The sequence below is a fragment of the Tauraco erythrolophus genome, chromosome 6 (assembly GCF_009769465.1).
Source record: "Tauraco erythrolophus isolate bTauEry1 chromosome 6, bTauEry1.pri, whole genome shotgun sequence".
Classification (NCBI taxonomy): Eukaryota; Metazoa; Chordata; class Aves; order Musophagiformes; family Musophagidae; genus Tauraco; species Tauraco erythrolophus.
This window is the reverse complement of record NC_141470.1, coordinates 67,319,763-67,334,237: the sequence shown is the minus strand read 5'-3', so window position 1 is coordinate 67,334,237 and position 14,475 is coordinate 67,319,763. Positions and strand designations below refer to the sequence as shown.

Below are 14,475 nucleotides of genomic sequence, written 5' to 3'. Positions count from 1 at the left end.
GGGTAACCAGGCAAGTCGTCAAAGTCAGGCCAGGCCTGTATGTTCGGAATGCATATTGAAGCCAGGTCCTGTAAACACTCACTCCTGTGTGGACTCTTGTTGCTAGGGCTTTGCACAGAAATAACGAGACACACGAGTGCCTCCTGGAAGTCCTGATGTGCTACCTGACTATTTGGAAGCCAGGAGGACTGTCGAGGGTATCGTTTCCGTAGTTGGTGAGCTGAAGTCTTGGGATTTTCAGTTATAAATGAATTCACATCTTTTCGTGGCTCGTATTGGAATCTAGCCAAGTGGAGCGATGTTGTTTGTGTGCGGAGATTTTTGTGTCTCACACAAAGATGTCTATTGTTTACACAGAAACTGCAAGAGGAATGTTTGGTTAATGTTTTGTTGGCAATATAAGCTGACAAACACAAATGCAGACTAGAACTTGAAGCAAAAGTAGCCCTTCTTAGAGCAGAAAAACAGAGCTGCCAGAAAACTGTTTTTCAAGGAAAACTGCACCTTTTGGTGCTACGTTTGTTTTAGAACTCAGTTTCTAGCTTTTACATGCATGTAAATCCTCTACTGCATGTAGCTTTCGCAGCAACTTAGTTTCATGCCTATGTAGCCTTGTAAACAGTGTTTCTTTTTCCAAACAAGATTGGCTGAATTGTGACTTTTTCTTTGTAATTAAATTTGAAATTTGTTTTTCAGTTGGGTGTGTCCCTGTTACATTTTAAATTCCTGAGCTGGATGTGGCGAATTCCTTTAAGACTGGCTGCTGCTTTCTCCTTCCCTTACGAAACTTTCAACGGCTGGAAATAGTATGACTAAAAAACGTCTATGTTTTCAATATTCCACGTTCAATATTTTATGTGAAAAAATTCCAATTTTGAATTCTAAATTAAAAAAAAAAAAAATAATTCCACAGCCGACATGGAGAGTAGTTACTATGAGGTCCTGCTTTTCACTTTGAAGTGTATCGACTTAGTGGACCCCGAATGCAAATTTGCAGTCGCGATAATGCACATGAATGGCTTTTAATCTCTCTCATTTGCCCTGTTTCTAATTTTATCCAGTGATGACTAGTATTTACCTACAGTCAGGTGATTGATATCTGTTGAAATGTAAGGAGTAAATTGTTCTCAGAAGTGCCTGGAAGCATTTGATGTTACAGAGGAAAGGATCACAATAGTTTGGAAACTCCATGGCAGCCAAGTGTTTAATTTTTAATATCTCAGCAGTGATGGCTAATACGTATTCATCAGATTGTACAGGTCCAGTAGAAAAATCAGAATTTCAGTACTTCCACGTCTCCTAGTGCACAGTAACATCGCTTTCTTTTTTAGAAATATATTAGCGAAATGCTTTTGCACTGCATTTTTATGCTGGTTTTGCACTGTGTTTTTATGCTGTTTTTTCACCCTATTTCTTAGTTTGGGTATTTCTACCAATTCATTCATGGATTCTTGCTTTCGTGGCTAGTAGCATGAAATGATATTTGAATATCATAGTTACCATCTTACATTCATTGTTTCTACATTGCCTCGTCCTCTCTAAATGAGTATTCATGTCTGATTTCTATTTGATGGTTCATTGTAAATATTTACTGGTATCTTCTTTCTTTTTTCAGCTTTCTCCATTGACTTACAGAAGAATATATGCCAATTCTGCTACAACTCGCAAGTATTGTGGTTTTTTTTTTTTTATTTTATATGTTTTAGGAAGGAGAGAGTGAACTGTTTATGTCTTGTGTAGTGCTTGGTACAGTGAGATCCTCTTCTGCAACTAAGCTGTTTAGGGAGGACAGTAAAAATGTTGATGTGGAAAACAATTTTTTTAATGGTTCTACTAATTTTTTTACAGTTTATTTCATAAGGCTTCGATTTTTGCAAGGACCTCAGTGTGACTCTATCCTTGCACTTACATGGCTATTCACTGAAATCACTGACTCTTCTCTTTGTATATGGAGATCTTTAGCAGGATTAATTGGAATTAGAGGTCTGTGGCAAGATGTAATTGGAATCAGACCAGATGGAAGAAAATTTCAGTTTTAGGAAGGTGTTCTGTTGTGGAAATGAATTGATTTTATCATCTTCCAAGAAGAGATTACATGTGTTATTTGTTGCCTAAAGCTTCAGATAGCGAACATGTTCTTTGTTTAAAAATAGATGGTCTTTCTTCATTTCATTGCTCAGTAGTTGTAGTCTAGTAGCTTCTGTGGGTGCTTTAGTATGATGTCTACTAACGTGTCAGAATTGCACTATGACTTAGGAAATGAAAACAGGACAGAAGAATTCCCTGGTTAAGTTCGGGGTTCCAGATTCAGTTATGTTTCCTTTTTTTTGCCTTTGTGTTCTCTTACAGGAAAAATGATATTCATCCAGCATTCCTGAGTAATAAGGATGGGTCCAGATGTACCTCTGTTGAATGATTACAAACAGGAGTTCTTCTTGAAGCGCTTTCCACAGACTGTGCTGGGAGGTCCCCGGTTTAAATTAGGCTATTGTGCCCCTCCTTACGTATACGTGAATCAGATTATTCTTTTCTTGATGCCATGGGTTTTGGGAGGAGTAGGAACGCTTTTGTACCAGTTAGGCGTTATGAAAGACTACTGTACTGCAGCACTTTCAGGAGGACTGATGTTTGTTACTGCACTCACTCTTCAGATCACAAATCTATATGCAAAACAGAAAACAGTGACAGTAGAAAGAATGCAAATTCAGAATACCCTAACAGATGAAGATGAGTTTGAATTTTCCAGCTGTGTAGGCTCAGAGACAGTAAAATTTATTATTCCTGGCAAGAAGTATCTAATCAACACTGTATTTCATTCCCTTCTGGCAGGGGTATTGTGTGGGTTGGGAACTTGGTATTTGCTGCCAAACAGAATAACCTTGCTGTATAGCAATATTGGAGGAACTGTGATGATCTTTGTGTTTGGATGGGTGACTATCTGTATAGGAGAGTATTCGTTAATCATAAACACAGCTACCGAAACAGCTACTTTCCAAGCACTGGATACTTACGAAATCACCGCTCTGATGAGACCGTTCTACATTTTTGTCTTTATTGCGGTGGATGTGGCACACAGGTAAACATAAAGACAGCACTTGGCTAATTAAAGTAATTGTTATTCTATATAGTTTTAATGAGAAAGATGAAATTATTCTTCTGAGGAAAACTTATCTTGAGATTTTAATCAACTGTAGGAACTCCAGAGAAAGAAGCTAGAAGATGACATGGTAAAAATCGAGGCTCTATGCTGTGCATGAAAGATGGTTCTTAAATTTTCATACCATTCCACATGAATTAGGAAGAGCAGTTAGAGCAGTTTCTAAGTAAGAGACAGCTAAAATTATCTTCTACTGTGTCAATTTCAGTCGTTTTGTGCAAGAGCATTTGCATCAACGTCCTTTTAAAGGATGTGTTTTCAAAAAACATGTTCCTGACCTGGAATCATAGATCTAAACACTGCAAACTTCAGGAGCACTGGATTTATATCCAGATTTCATCCTGGAATATTTTCTAATTTAATCTCTCCAAAGTGATTGCAGAGAGTTTTAAATTAGAGGCAAAAAAGGACCGTGAATTTGGTTTTAAAGAATGGATAAGCAAATGTGAACATGGCTATATCTTTGTCATATGGATTTGGATCTTGGATTTTTAAGTGCTTTTGTAATACAAAAGAACTATGTCGGTCCACAAATAGGAGATTTTTATATTTCCACTTTTGAGATGAGTGTCTTAGTTGAAGTATTTGTAGAATCTCTTAAAGCAAGATGCGTTTAGATTTACTTTATGCATTCTTTCTCCCTGTCGGGTGATATTTATACCACTTCATCACATGTACGTATTTTATGGTTGGGGTACTTTAAATGCATTAAAAAAAGCATGTTTGATTTTACAAGTTTTACACTTGGAGATGTCTTTGTTAATGATAATAATTTTTTTTTTTTTTTAACAGTAATTTACCCTAGTTGCCTCTTCAATTATGATACGAGAATTGTCTTGGATCCCAAATTCTTATAATTACCTGAGGAGAAAATTCAGACACTCTTTAAATTCCTGTCAGGATTCCTTTGAAGCTTACTTATTTATTTAGTAAGAAGAGAGACACCAAGTATCTTAGCAGTCCAACCCGAAGTTAATTAGCTATTGAACTATGTATGGCTTAGAATCTATGCAGATTTCTAATGCAGATCTTTGCATTTTTACGGGAAAATTTTAATACTTTTATGTGGAAGAAAACATTTTATGATCATAAAGAGAGTTTGTCTCTTGGTCTGCAGGCAACATGCCAGTTATTTCAGTGCTAATGCTTGTATCTTGTGTCTTGGACTTACATAAAGTTTTGCTTTTCTAATTCTGAAAAAAGTACTTGGCATTTTTTTGCTAAACGGTTGAGGTCTTACAGCTTGTGGACCTTACTTTTTGCACAAGTATTTCTTGAGTGTATTAACAGTATCAAAACAATTGGGATACTTACATCATTTGACTCATCTGCATAATCTGAAGGCTTCAAATCTTTTAAATTAAAAACTAGCTTTTGTTCTGATGTTCTAATTAGTGTATTACTGCCCTAAGCTTAAATGCGTGTCCTTATTTTTCCTTTTAAAAGGAAAAAGTAAAAAGCATTGATTGAATATGTAATGTTTGTACTTCTGGATTTGCTGTAGTAGTTAAACTACTACTACTAGTTAAGTCTTCCAACGCATCAGTTATCTTTTCCTTCACAGAAGTCAAATACATTTCTTTTTTTTATCCAGGTTTGCTGTCAACACACCCATTCTAGAACAGACAAACCAGATTTTGCACATCGTATTTCTTTTTCTGCCATTTTTATGGGCAATGGGAATTCTGCCCCCACTTGACGCACTTTTTCTATGGGGAATGGAACAACTGTTGGAGTTTGGACTAGGAGGTTCACCCATGTCAAGTAACACAAAGTAAATGTTGTTTACATAATTGTAAATATATCAATATTGTTTATAACCTTTTACTTTTCAAGCAAATCTTTTTTTATTTTCTCCTTCACAGGTTGTTAGTAATGTTTCTCATTTCTGCTGGAACAGCAATAGCATCGTATTTCATTCGCAGCACTCTTGGTGCGGTCCTCTTCATGACTGGATTTGGGTTCATACTGAGTCTTAACCTAAGCGAGATTGGTTTTGCCTTCAAACACATCATGATCAGCCATTTAGCCTCCAGCAAATCTAAAAACATGCTCAGAGGTCTTAGAATACAATTTAGGTGGAGGGAATTTATTTTTTATTTGACTGTATTGACACTTGCTCTCATAGAAGCTAGCCTGCTGCACCAGTTTGCAGGCTTTTCTTCATTTTCCAAAGCCAGTCCTCAGGCTGTGGCGAGTTACGTTCTGATCATATTACTTATAATTATGTGGATTCTTAGAGAGATTCAGAGAGTGTACTTGTTTGGAGTCTTCCGAAACCCCTTTTATCCAAAGGATGTCAGGACTGTGACTGTATTCATGGAGAAGCAAAGAAGGCTAATGAAAGTTGGTGTTGTCAGGAGGATTTTACTAACACTAGGTAGGAGCACGCACTGTCTGTTGTTTGTTAGATGGTCTTGTAGGAAGATTGAAACCACACTAGAATTACTGTATGTGCAAGATTCCGTGAATGAACTAAAAAACCACAAGTAGTTGGAAATACTTTTGTTGCTAAATTGTGCGTTGAGGTCAAAATTACTGGTTCAGAGTATTTGCTAGTGATTCGTGATTTTATTTATTTCCTTTTTAGGGGTAAACCTAAAAAGTTGAGCTTTTTAAAAGTCCAGCTCAGAAAGCAAGGCCTTTTAAAGGATTGTAGTTACAACATCAGTACTCGCTTTTGAAAAAAATGGCTCTTGTAGAGTTTTTTAAAAGGTACTTGGAAACAAAAGTGAGTTGAGAGACTTCAAGCTGACTAAATATTTGGTTCTTACAAGTTGCTAGCGAAGGGACCAGTCTCCTTTCTGGTAGATTAGGGACAAATGTATATACTTCAGGGAAATGAAAATTTGATCTAAATTATTTAATTTTATAAAGAAACATCAGTTTAGTGAAGTGGATTGATGAGTGCTATTCCCATGTTTATTTTTACTTACTTGAGTATTCCCATTCTCTTGGGAAAACAAACAAAAACAACAACAAAAAAAGTAATAACAAGCAACAAATAAGCATCAACAGAAATGTTTGCCATCTTGGGCCATTAGTGCAAATACGCTGTTTGGTATCCTGGAAGGGTAAAACAAAGAGGAGTTTGTAATAATGAAGCGAAGAGTTCTCTTTTTATGCCAAAATTTCCATTCTGCAATAAGACTGCTTACCTCTGTAGACTTTAATTATGTTTTGAAAGGAAATCAATGATTCTTTTATTTCAATTACAGTGTCTCCGTTTGCTATGATAGCGTTCCTGTCTCTAGACCGTTCGCTACAAAATCTTCATTCTGTGTCTGTTTGCATTGGATTCACAAGAATATTTAGGATGGTAATTTGAATTTTAAATATGTCAGCCTAAGTAATTCTCTTCTACGTGATTTAAGTATTAAGGTGACTTGGAAGAAATATTCCAGGTCATGAAAGCAGAGATAGATAAATGCATTTTTAAATGTATGTCTAACATATCTGTGTTTTAGGTCTGGCAGAATACAGAAAATGCCCTACTGGACATAGTGGTTGTGTCAATAGCACAAATGTTGGTGTTTAATCCAGACCTCTGGTGGAACAGGAGCCTCGATACAGGAATCAGACTCTTGCTGGTAATTGTCATAATGCAAATTTAAGCAGATAGTTGTCACTTAAAGTCTTTGTTTCCTTGCCCTCGCCTGTTAGAGAATTAGGGAGTCCAGGACCTAAGCAAATAGAAGCTAAAAAACTTTCTAATACCAGTCAATGATAATCATGCTTTGTTTTCTTAAAATTGTTGTAGATAAGGCAGCTTTGGCAGCGCTGAATAAATGATATTGATAAATAAACATGCTCGTGGTACGTATCTTGCAGGTTGGTATCCTACGGGATCGACTGCTTCAGTTTGTCTCCAAGTTGCACTTCGCCATAGCAATCCTTCTGACATCATGGACTGAGAAAAAACAACGTCGTAAATCTACCGCCACCTTAATCACACTCAATGTCGTGTTCTTCCCGATCCTGCTGACCTTCGTCGCCGTCTCCGCGCTCCTGTCTTCTCCCTTGCTGCCGCTTTTCACGCTGCCGGTGTTTTTGGTTGGGTTCCCCAGGCCTATCCGAAGCTGGCCAGGACCTGTGGGTGCTTCGGCGTGCGTTTGCTCCGACACCGTCTACTATCAGCAGATGGTTCCCAGTCTGGCTGTTGCTCTGCAGGCTGCGCTAGCAGCCGGTAGCCTAGGTAGGCACGTTAGCAACACTCTGAAGGAATGTAGCTGAATATTTCCAGAAATAAGATGTTGCTGGAGAACAGGAGAATCGTAGCGTCCGATTTAAATCACATTTCACGGCATAGGTTAAATCTGGTATCCAGAGACTGTTCAATTGAGGAAAAGTGATTATTCTTATCCTTCTCATACATCTCTGCTTCTTACATCCTTGTAAGAAAACAATTCTGATTTGTTATCTTTAAAGTAAGGAGAAACTAGGTGGTGGTGAAACGGTATCAATCCTAATCTTTTTAGACTGAACAAAAAAGGATGGTATGCTACAAGAAAGCTGGAGAGGGACTTTTTACAAGGGCATGTAGTGATAGGACAAGGGGAAGTGGATTTAAACTGAAAGAGGGGAGATTTAGATTGGATACAAGCAAGGAATTCTTCACTCTGAGGGTGGTGAGGCACTGGAACAGGTTGCCCAGAGAAGTTGTAGATGCCCCATCCCTGGAAGTGTTCAAGGCCAGATTGGATGAGGCTTTGAGCAACCTGGTGTAGTGGAGGGTATCCGTGCCCATGGCAGGGGTGTTGGAACTAGATGATATTTGAGGTCCCTTCCAACCCTAACCATTCTATGATTTATCCCACCTAATTGGAGGCAATAAATTGAGAAGTTCTCGTGACAGTCAGTGGAGAGAAGGAGATGGATCAAACTGCTCTTTGTGGTTGGGTATATAAGTGTCTCTCTCCATCAGTCCCATTACTCAGGATCCAGAAGGTGACTGTGATAATTTGGCTATGTTAATGAGGTCTGGTGAATGTGGACTGGGTGTTTGTAAAATACATGATGTAACCTAACTAGCAGTAAACAGTTGAGAATAGAACCAGTTGATAAGAGGTAACATCATATCTTGGGCAGCCAGTTAGGGTGGGGTCATAACAGAGCTTGTGGTCTTAAAACCTGTGAAAGACATCATGATGGGTATTTCACAGAGTTATATAAACAGAGGTGAAGAAATGCCGAGTCTTTTTGCCTGCTGGAGACAGAACAACTGTTAAAATTGCAAGCTTGTTTTCTTGGGAAACAGTCTTTGTGGAACCTAAGTAAATAATCAAAAGATCGTTGCCCTTAGACAAGAGGCAAATATTTACATAAGCCTCTTAGAAAACGGCTCGTTACTAGAAAAAATGGACTAATATTTAAAAATTACAGTGGAAGTTAACCTTAATCACAATTTTCTGAAGACTAAATGCAAGTGGTTTACTAGGAAACATTTTCTGCAGTTTTAGTACTGGGGTAGAGAGAGGTATTTAAAAAATAAAACTAGGAGGCTATTTTTCCTCTAAAGAAGAGAGACACTTGTCAACTGCATCAGCCTATGTATGTTTTATATATGCAATAGGTATATTATAATATACATATATATCTGTTATGTATCTGTTATAGCTATTTTATATCTATACCTTTTAAATATATATATTCACACACATACACACACACACAGAGATATATGTATATATATTCCCTCATTTCCATCAAGACTGTGGTGGCATGTATGCCTCAGATTAAATAATTCAAACTACTAGTCTTGAGGGGAAAAATAGTCTCTTCTTTAATGGGAAAATCTCTGAATGAATGTCTTCAAGCAAGAAAAAATGTGATGTTCTCAGATGAGTTCAAAACGAAGAGGTACCACTTTGTGTGTCCCTATTTTAATTTAAAACCATACTTTTTTCTGTGTAAAGGAGTTTTAGTAGCTTTAACAGCTCGCAAGAAAAGAATTAAAATCTTTGCAAAATGTTAGCAAGAAAATGCACTTCATTAGCTCAGTGGGATAGAAAAGGTTACTTAAATTTTAACTACAGCTTAATGGATGCTTTCACTGATTTCATCTTACAACAGTCTAAAACTAAAATTCTCTGTGCAAGTGAGTGATCACTTGGACATGAGTGAGAGCAGAAGCAGGTCATAAACTGGCAGCAAACGTCATGCTTAAGAACAGCACCATTGTTTTGGAGAAGTTAACAATAAGCTGTAACTCAAGAGAAATACAGGATAAGCACCAGTGTCAAGGAAGTTTGGCATTGGGCTTTTTATTGAAATAGGGAGAAAAGATAAAAAGTACTATTTTCTTTGTAAATGTCATCTAATTTTTACAGCGAGAGCCAAATTGTGGGATTTTTGAGTACTAATTTGATGTGTGATCTGAAGTCGTTCAGGACATGATTTTCAAATCCCAGTTTGATTTGTGTGACTGTATTTTTGGCGATGCCAAACTTAAGGCAGTGGGATCAGATTTATTCCACACATACACATGCACAGAGGTGCTGCAGAAAGCCTGCAGATGATTTCTGCTGTATCTGCTGCTGCTGTTCAGTGTGTGTGATACTGATTCACAGATCTTTAAAGATCTTTCAGTTGCTCTTGAAAATCTAGATGTTTATCTCTCTGCCTCTATTCATGCATCTATAAAATGGATGTGATACTATGACACTTGCTATGAATCATTTACACTCTGGATTTTGCATCCTAAGGGATATTTTCTAATCATTCTGGAATACAGATGAGTCAGTTTAGGAACAGTAGTGCCGATAACAAATCCTATTCAGTTAGATTTTTTTTTTTATTTCTCCCATAAAAGATAAACTTCATATTCCACAGCAAATAGGACCATTAAGATACTCCAGTGCTAAGTGATGATTCTTTAATGTATTTAGCAGTCATAAGAATTCTAGATCTCCAGGTGGCATCAGTGGGAACTGGGCACTTGGAAATGCAGCCAAAGCTGATCTTCAATCATGACAGTCGTGTCTACGAAGGGAACTGACGGTGGGGCTGCTTAGCTCGGGTCCAGTGTGAATGTTGTAGTCCTGCAGTTCTGGGAGAGTTTCCCAGTTTTCCACAGCTTTTTCAAAGACAGCACTACAATTTCAAGATCTAGCTTTGCAGCTAGTTCCTCTAGGATTCTAGGGTACTAGTTAGCCAGTTTTAACCGATTTCGATGTTGACGCAGAAATATTTTGTGTTAGCAGTCGAGTTCCTCCGTTGGCATGTACAAAAGGTTTTTATCAATATAATAGTGCAGTAATGCCATAGTTTTTGTTTTGTTTTTCTTGTTTAGGTCTCTCTCTGCCTGGATCACATTACCTGTGCCGCTTTCAGGACAGACTGATGTGGATATTGGTGCTAGAACAAGGCTTCACTTACTGTGCTGTTAACATTAAGGTAACTGCGTGTTGAGGACTGACCTACTAATGTTTGGAAATCATGCACGTTTTGCTGTAAAATGTTTCAACTAATATACCTGATGTTGCAGTCGGTTTTCAAAGAGGAATGTTATTGCTATATTAACTAGTCTTGCAACTGACCTGCTTAGCACATGTGAAATTTTTTATCATCTAGCTTGTGACATATCTTCAATAAGTTGGCTAATAAGATCTGTATGAGGCAAAGATTTGTTGTTTTTTTTTAAGACATTGATCTGTGTATAATATTGTAGTGAGTGCTTTGCTGTTCCTATTATCTCTAGTTAGATTTGTAGGTTCAGTTGTGGAAATACTGACAATGGAAGGTATCTTTATTTGTTCAGAAAAAATTTGTTGCAAGAAAACAGCTTGCTAGCATTTAAGGATATGCATTGGTGAAGAGTAAAATCAAATTGTTTTCATTTATGCTTTAGGGGCTAGAACTGCAGGAAACATCCTGTCATGCTGCTGAAGCCCACAGAGTGGATGAAATTTTCGAAATGGCCTTCGAACATCAGGAGCACACAAAGATTTTCTCTCCTAATCACCATTTTGGTCACATTTTGACTCCTTGTACTGTTCTACCTGTGCGGCTGTATTCCGATGCCAGAAATGTGTTATCTGGAATAATTGACTCTCATGAGAATTTAAAGCATCTGAAAGATGATTTCATTAAAGTGCTTGTATGGACGCTTGTCCAGTATTGTTATAAAAAATCAAAAGCATGGGAAAGCCCAGGCAATGCCGACCGGAACAAAAAAGGATCATTTCCAGAAAATCAGCCTAGTGGTACAGTAGAAAGATCCCGGCCTCTGAGGGAAGAAGATAGCTTTAGTGTTGATACAATTGAGGACTGGACTGATGATAGTGACATTTTTGATCTTGAACCCAGTGGCAGAAAGAAAGATGGAAAAGACCCTGTGCGGCTGGGAACTACACCAAAAGTACATCTGTCTGTCCCAGGATCTGTAGAAACACAGAGCCAAGATGTCCCACAAGAAATGTCACCAGAAGAGAAATTGTACAGGGCTGTTGTGCTTGGGCTTCCTGCTGTAGACAAAGGGAAACAGCAAGGAGTTTTACCTCGGGTTGCATTTAGTTGCTCTTACTCAGAGCTACTGAGCATCCCTGAAGACTGGAGAACAGCCCCGGTGCCTGCTTCCAAAGTCAATGAAATGAGGCAGAGGTTTCCAGAAGAGTGGTACCACTTCATTTTGGGTCAACTGGACTTTTTTCACCTGAAAGAAAAGCCTTCCAATTTACTTGAAGAGCTTATGAAAGATACAGCTTTGAAAGACATGTACGTCCACGGAGTACTGGCGTGTTGCTTTGGTCTGTTTGGACTGGATAACACCGTGCCTGCCCCGAGCCACGTGTTCAGAGCGTACGCTGGTGGTGTTCCGTGGTCTGTCGGTTTGGACTGGCTGACTGGCAAACCGGAGCTATTCCAACTTGCATTGAAAGCATTCAGGTAAAAGAAAAATATTCTCCCAGATTATAAAACCGATATAGAGAGTCATGTGCTTTGAAAGTAAGTATCACTTTGCTAAGAGTAGTTCATGTTAAAACCGGATCATTTGTAGCTTCTTCCTACACAAATATTGCCCGTACCCCCAAGCGGTGAAGACTGTGATATGGAGATTGCTTCCTTCTTCCCTTCCCCACAGCAGCTGCCTTCAACATTGGAAATCAGCTGTGTTGAGTGGGGAAAAAATGACTCATTGTCCCCATAATCTAAGAGAATTGTGATGGAGTTGGATGTTTGACACTTTCCATTATCAGGCAGCAGGAACAGTGTTTGAGGTGAATGGAAGATGTTTCGGCTGATGTGCTTTACATCTGGGTGAGCTAAAAGCACACCCGAACTGACTCCTGGTGACTCGACTGACAGCAGTAACTCACAAAGTCGCTGGTGCCTGAGGAGGTTTGACGGAGCCTCTCTGCCTTTTCCAGCCTGAAGGAGCTTTCTTGCTCCTGCCTTTTGCTGCGCCACTTACTGTATGGCTTTTTGTGCCTTTCAGATACACTTTTAAACTCATGGTTGACAAAGCCAGTCTGGGTCCAGTTGAGAACTTCAAAGAGCTGGTTAACTATCTGGAAGAATATGAAAACGATTGGTACATCGGACTGGTATCGGATCTTGAGTGGCAGCAAGCAGTTCTTCAGGAAAAGCCATACCTTTTTTCACTGGGACATGACCCAAACTTGGTAAGTAGAAAAATTACTAGGAAGCAAGATCAAACTTTGGTTTTCTTTTCCACTAGTTTGTTGGGGTTTTTTTCTTTTTAATTGCGTTCCAAAACACAAAGGCTGTGCAAAGAAGGTTTGCTTGTACTAGACAGGAGCTGACATCACTGTTGTAGAAAGTCACGCCGTGTTGTTCTTCAGATGCAGAATGTTTCCTGCTTATCTTCCTAGATGGAAGAACTGAACCGAGGAGACTAGTTCGTGCACTTTGCCGTTTTTAAAGGGACGATATTCATAGTATGTAGTCCCAAAGCTGCCTTTAGTGCTTTGTAACCAAAACACTTGGAGAATGTACTGAACATTTTGATCTGTTTGTTCTTAAAGGGAATTTACACCGGGCGAGTCCTCACTCTTCAGGAATTGTTAGTACAGGTGGGAAAACTTAATGACGAAGCTGTCCGAGGTCAGTGGGCAAATCTGTCCTGGGAGCTGCTGTATGCCACCAACGATGATGAAGAACGCTACAGCATCCAGGCACACCCCGTTCTCCTGCGCAACCTGACTGTGCAAGCTGCGGACCCACCTCTTGGCTACCCCGTTTACTCATCTGAACTCCTGCATCTGCCTTTGTTCTAGAATGTCAGTAGCACTTTTGTTATTAATTATTGTGTTTTCCATCTGCACGTGGGGAATCGAATGCTCGTGCCACATTTCTACACTACAAGTAAGATTTTACTCTCAAAAGGGCGTTGGATGGCAGTGCCAAGCCAGCGTACGTAATTTGGGCAGAAATGGTGCTAGCCAGAACCTTCAGCAGGCGGGAAGATTTGAACTGTTTTCTTCTGCTGGAACATGGGAGGCACCATTGCCTGGGTGGCTGACAAGCCAGATGCTGGAATTCTCTTCTTCAGTTTAGAGAAGAGCGGCATAATTCTGATCATTAACTACTTTTGGTGCATTCTGATTTTTTTTTTTAATATTTTTCTTTTTTAATAGTTGGACAGGTGACTTGCACTGACAGGTTACAGCTCACTGTAGTACTGTCAACCGCAGAGTTGGTAACCAAAGTGTACATACGACTATTTAAATGATTTTTTTTTTTTATTATTCTGGCCATTTTATATGGGACTGACTTCAGTTTTAGCATTTGTTATAATATATGACATTAGCTGATCTTCCTTAGTTGTAGTGAGTTATCAGCTATGCTTTAACAAAAGAAGTTGTAAGGGACAATTTTTACCGAAGTACTTGTTTTGGGGGCAAAGAAAATTTATATAAAACTTAAGTGTCAGTGTGCGTTCTGACACATCAATAACCTGTGTGACCTACTGATGAAAGTAAACGTGTAATTAGGGAAGAGAAGGAATTTAAATCCGAATGGATTAATTTTTAGTTCCTTCTTTCGATATCCATATATATTTTTAATATATATATACACACACACACACACGTTGTTGTTTGCAACCTATGTCCACATCACTAACCAGTCTTCCACAAATACAGTGAGAACTGGATGACAGGGTGGGGTGGGGGTGGAAATCCAACTGTCTGTGCCATAACTTACTATTTTTTTTAATCTTTACCAGAGGTTAGAACAGAATTTGGCAATTGGTTTTTGTTATAGGTCTCCTTGAAAACAGGTGTGGGTCATCTCTCCGGTGGCTCTTTTATCCTGATGGTTACCACCAAGGAAACATAAATGTTTTCTCTGTGGAT

The 14,475-nt window shown here is 38.7% G+C and overlaps 1 protein-coding gene across 1 annotated transcript; it reads left to right on the top strand.

The window, feature by feature from the left end:
• Positions 1-2,341: 2,341 nt before the first annotated feature.
• On the top strand, positions 2,342-13,649 carry PCNX4 (pecanex 4). Its single transcript, XM_009989476.2, has 10 exons — positions 2,342-3,076; positions 4,752-4,931; positions 5,023-5,537; positions 6,376-6,476; positions 6,625-6,747; positions 6,989-7,352; positions 10,449-10,552; positions 11,007-12,043; positions 12,594-12,780; positions 13,144-13,649. The coding sequence occupies exons 1-10, from the start codon at positions 2,388-2,390 to the stop codon at positions 13,393-13,395; spliced, it is 3,552 nt and encodes a 1,183-aa protein (XP_009987778.2). The 5' UTR covers positions 2,342-2,387; the 3' UTR covers positions 13,396-13,649.
• The last annotated feature ends 826 nt before the right edge of the window (positions 13,650-14,475 follow it).

Bases quoted from the DNA above. Each gene is read 5' to 3' on its own strand.
- PCNX4 (XM_009989476.2), top strand. From the start codon at position 2,388: ATGGGTCCAGATGTACCTCTGTTGAATGATTACAAACAGGAGTTCTTC. The intron at 4,932-5,022 runs GTAAATGTTGTT...TCTCCTTCACAG, and splicing joins CCCATGTCAAGTAACACAAA to GTTGTTAGTAATGTTTCTCA. The intron at 12,044-12,593 runs GTAAAAGAAAAA...TGTGCCTTTCAG, and splicing joins CTTGCATTGAAAGCATTCAG to ATACACTTTTAAACTCATGG.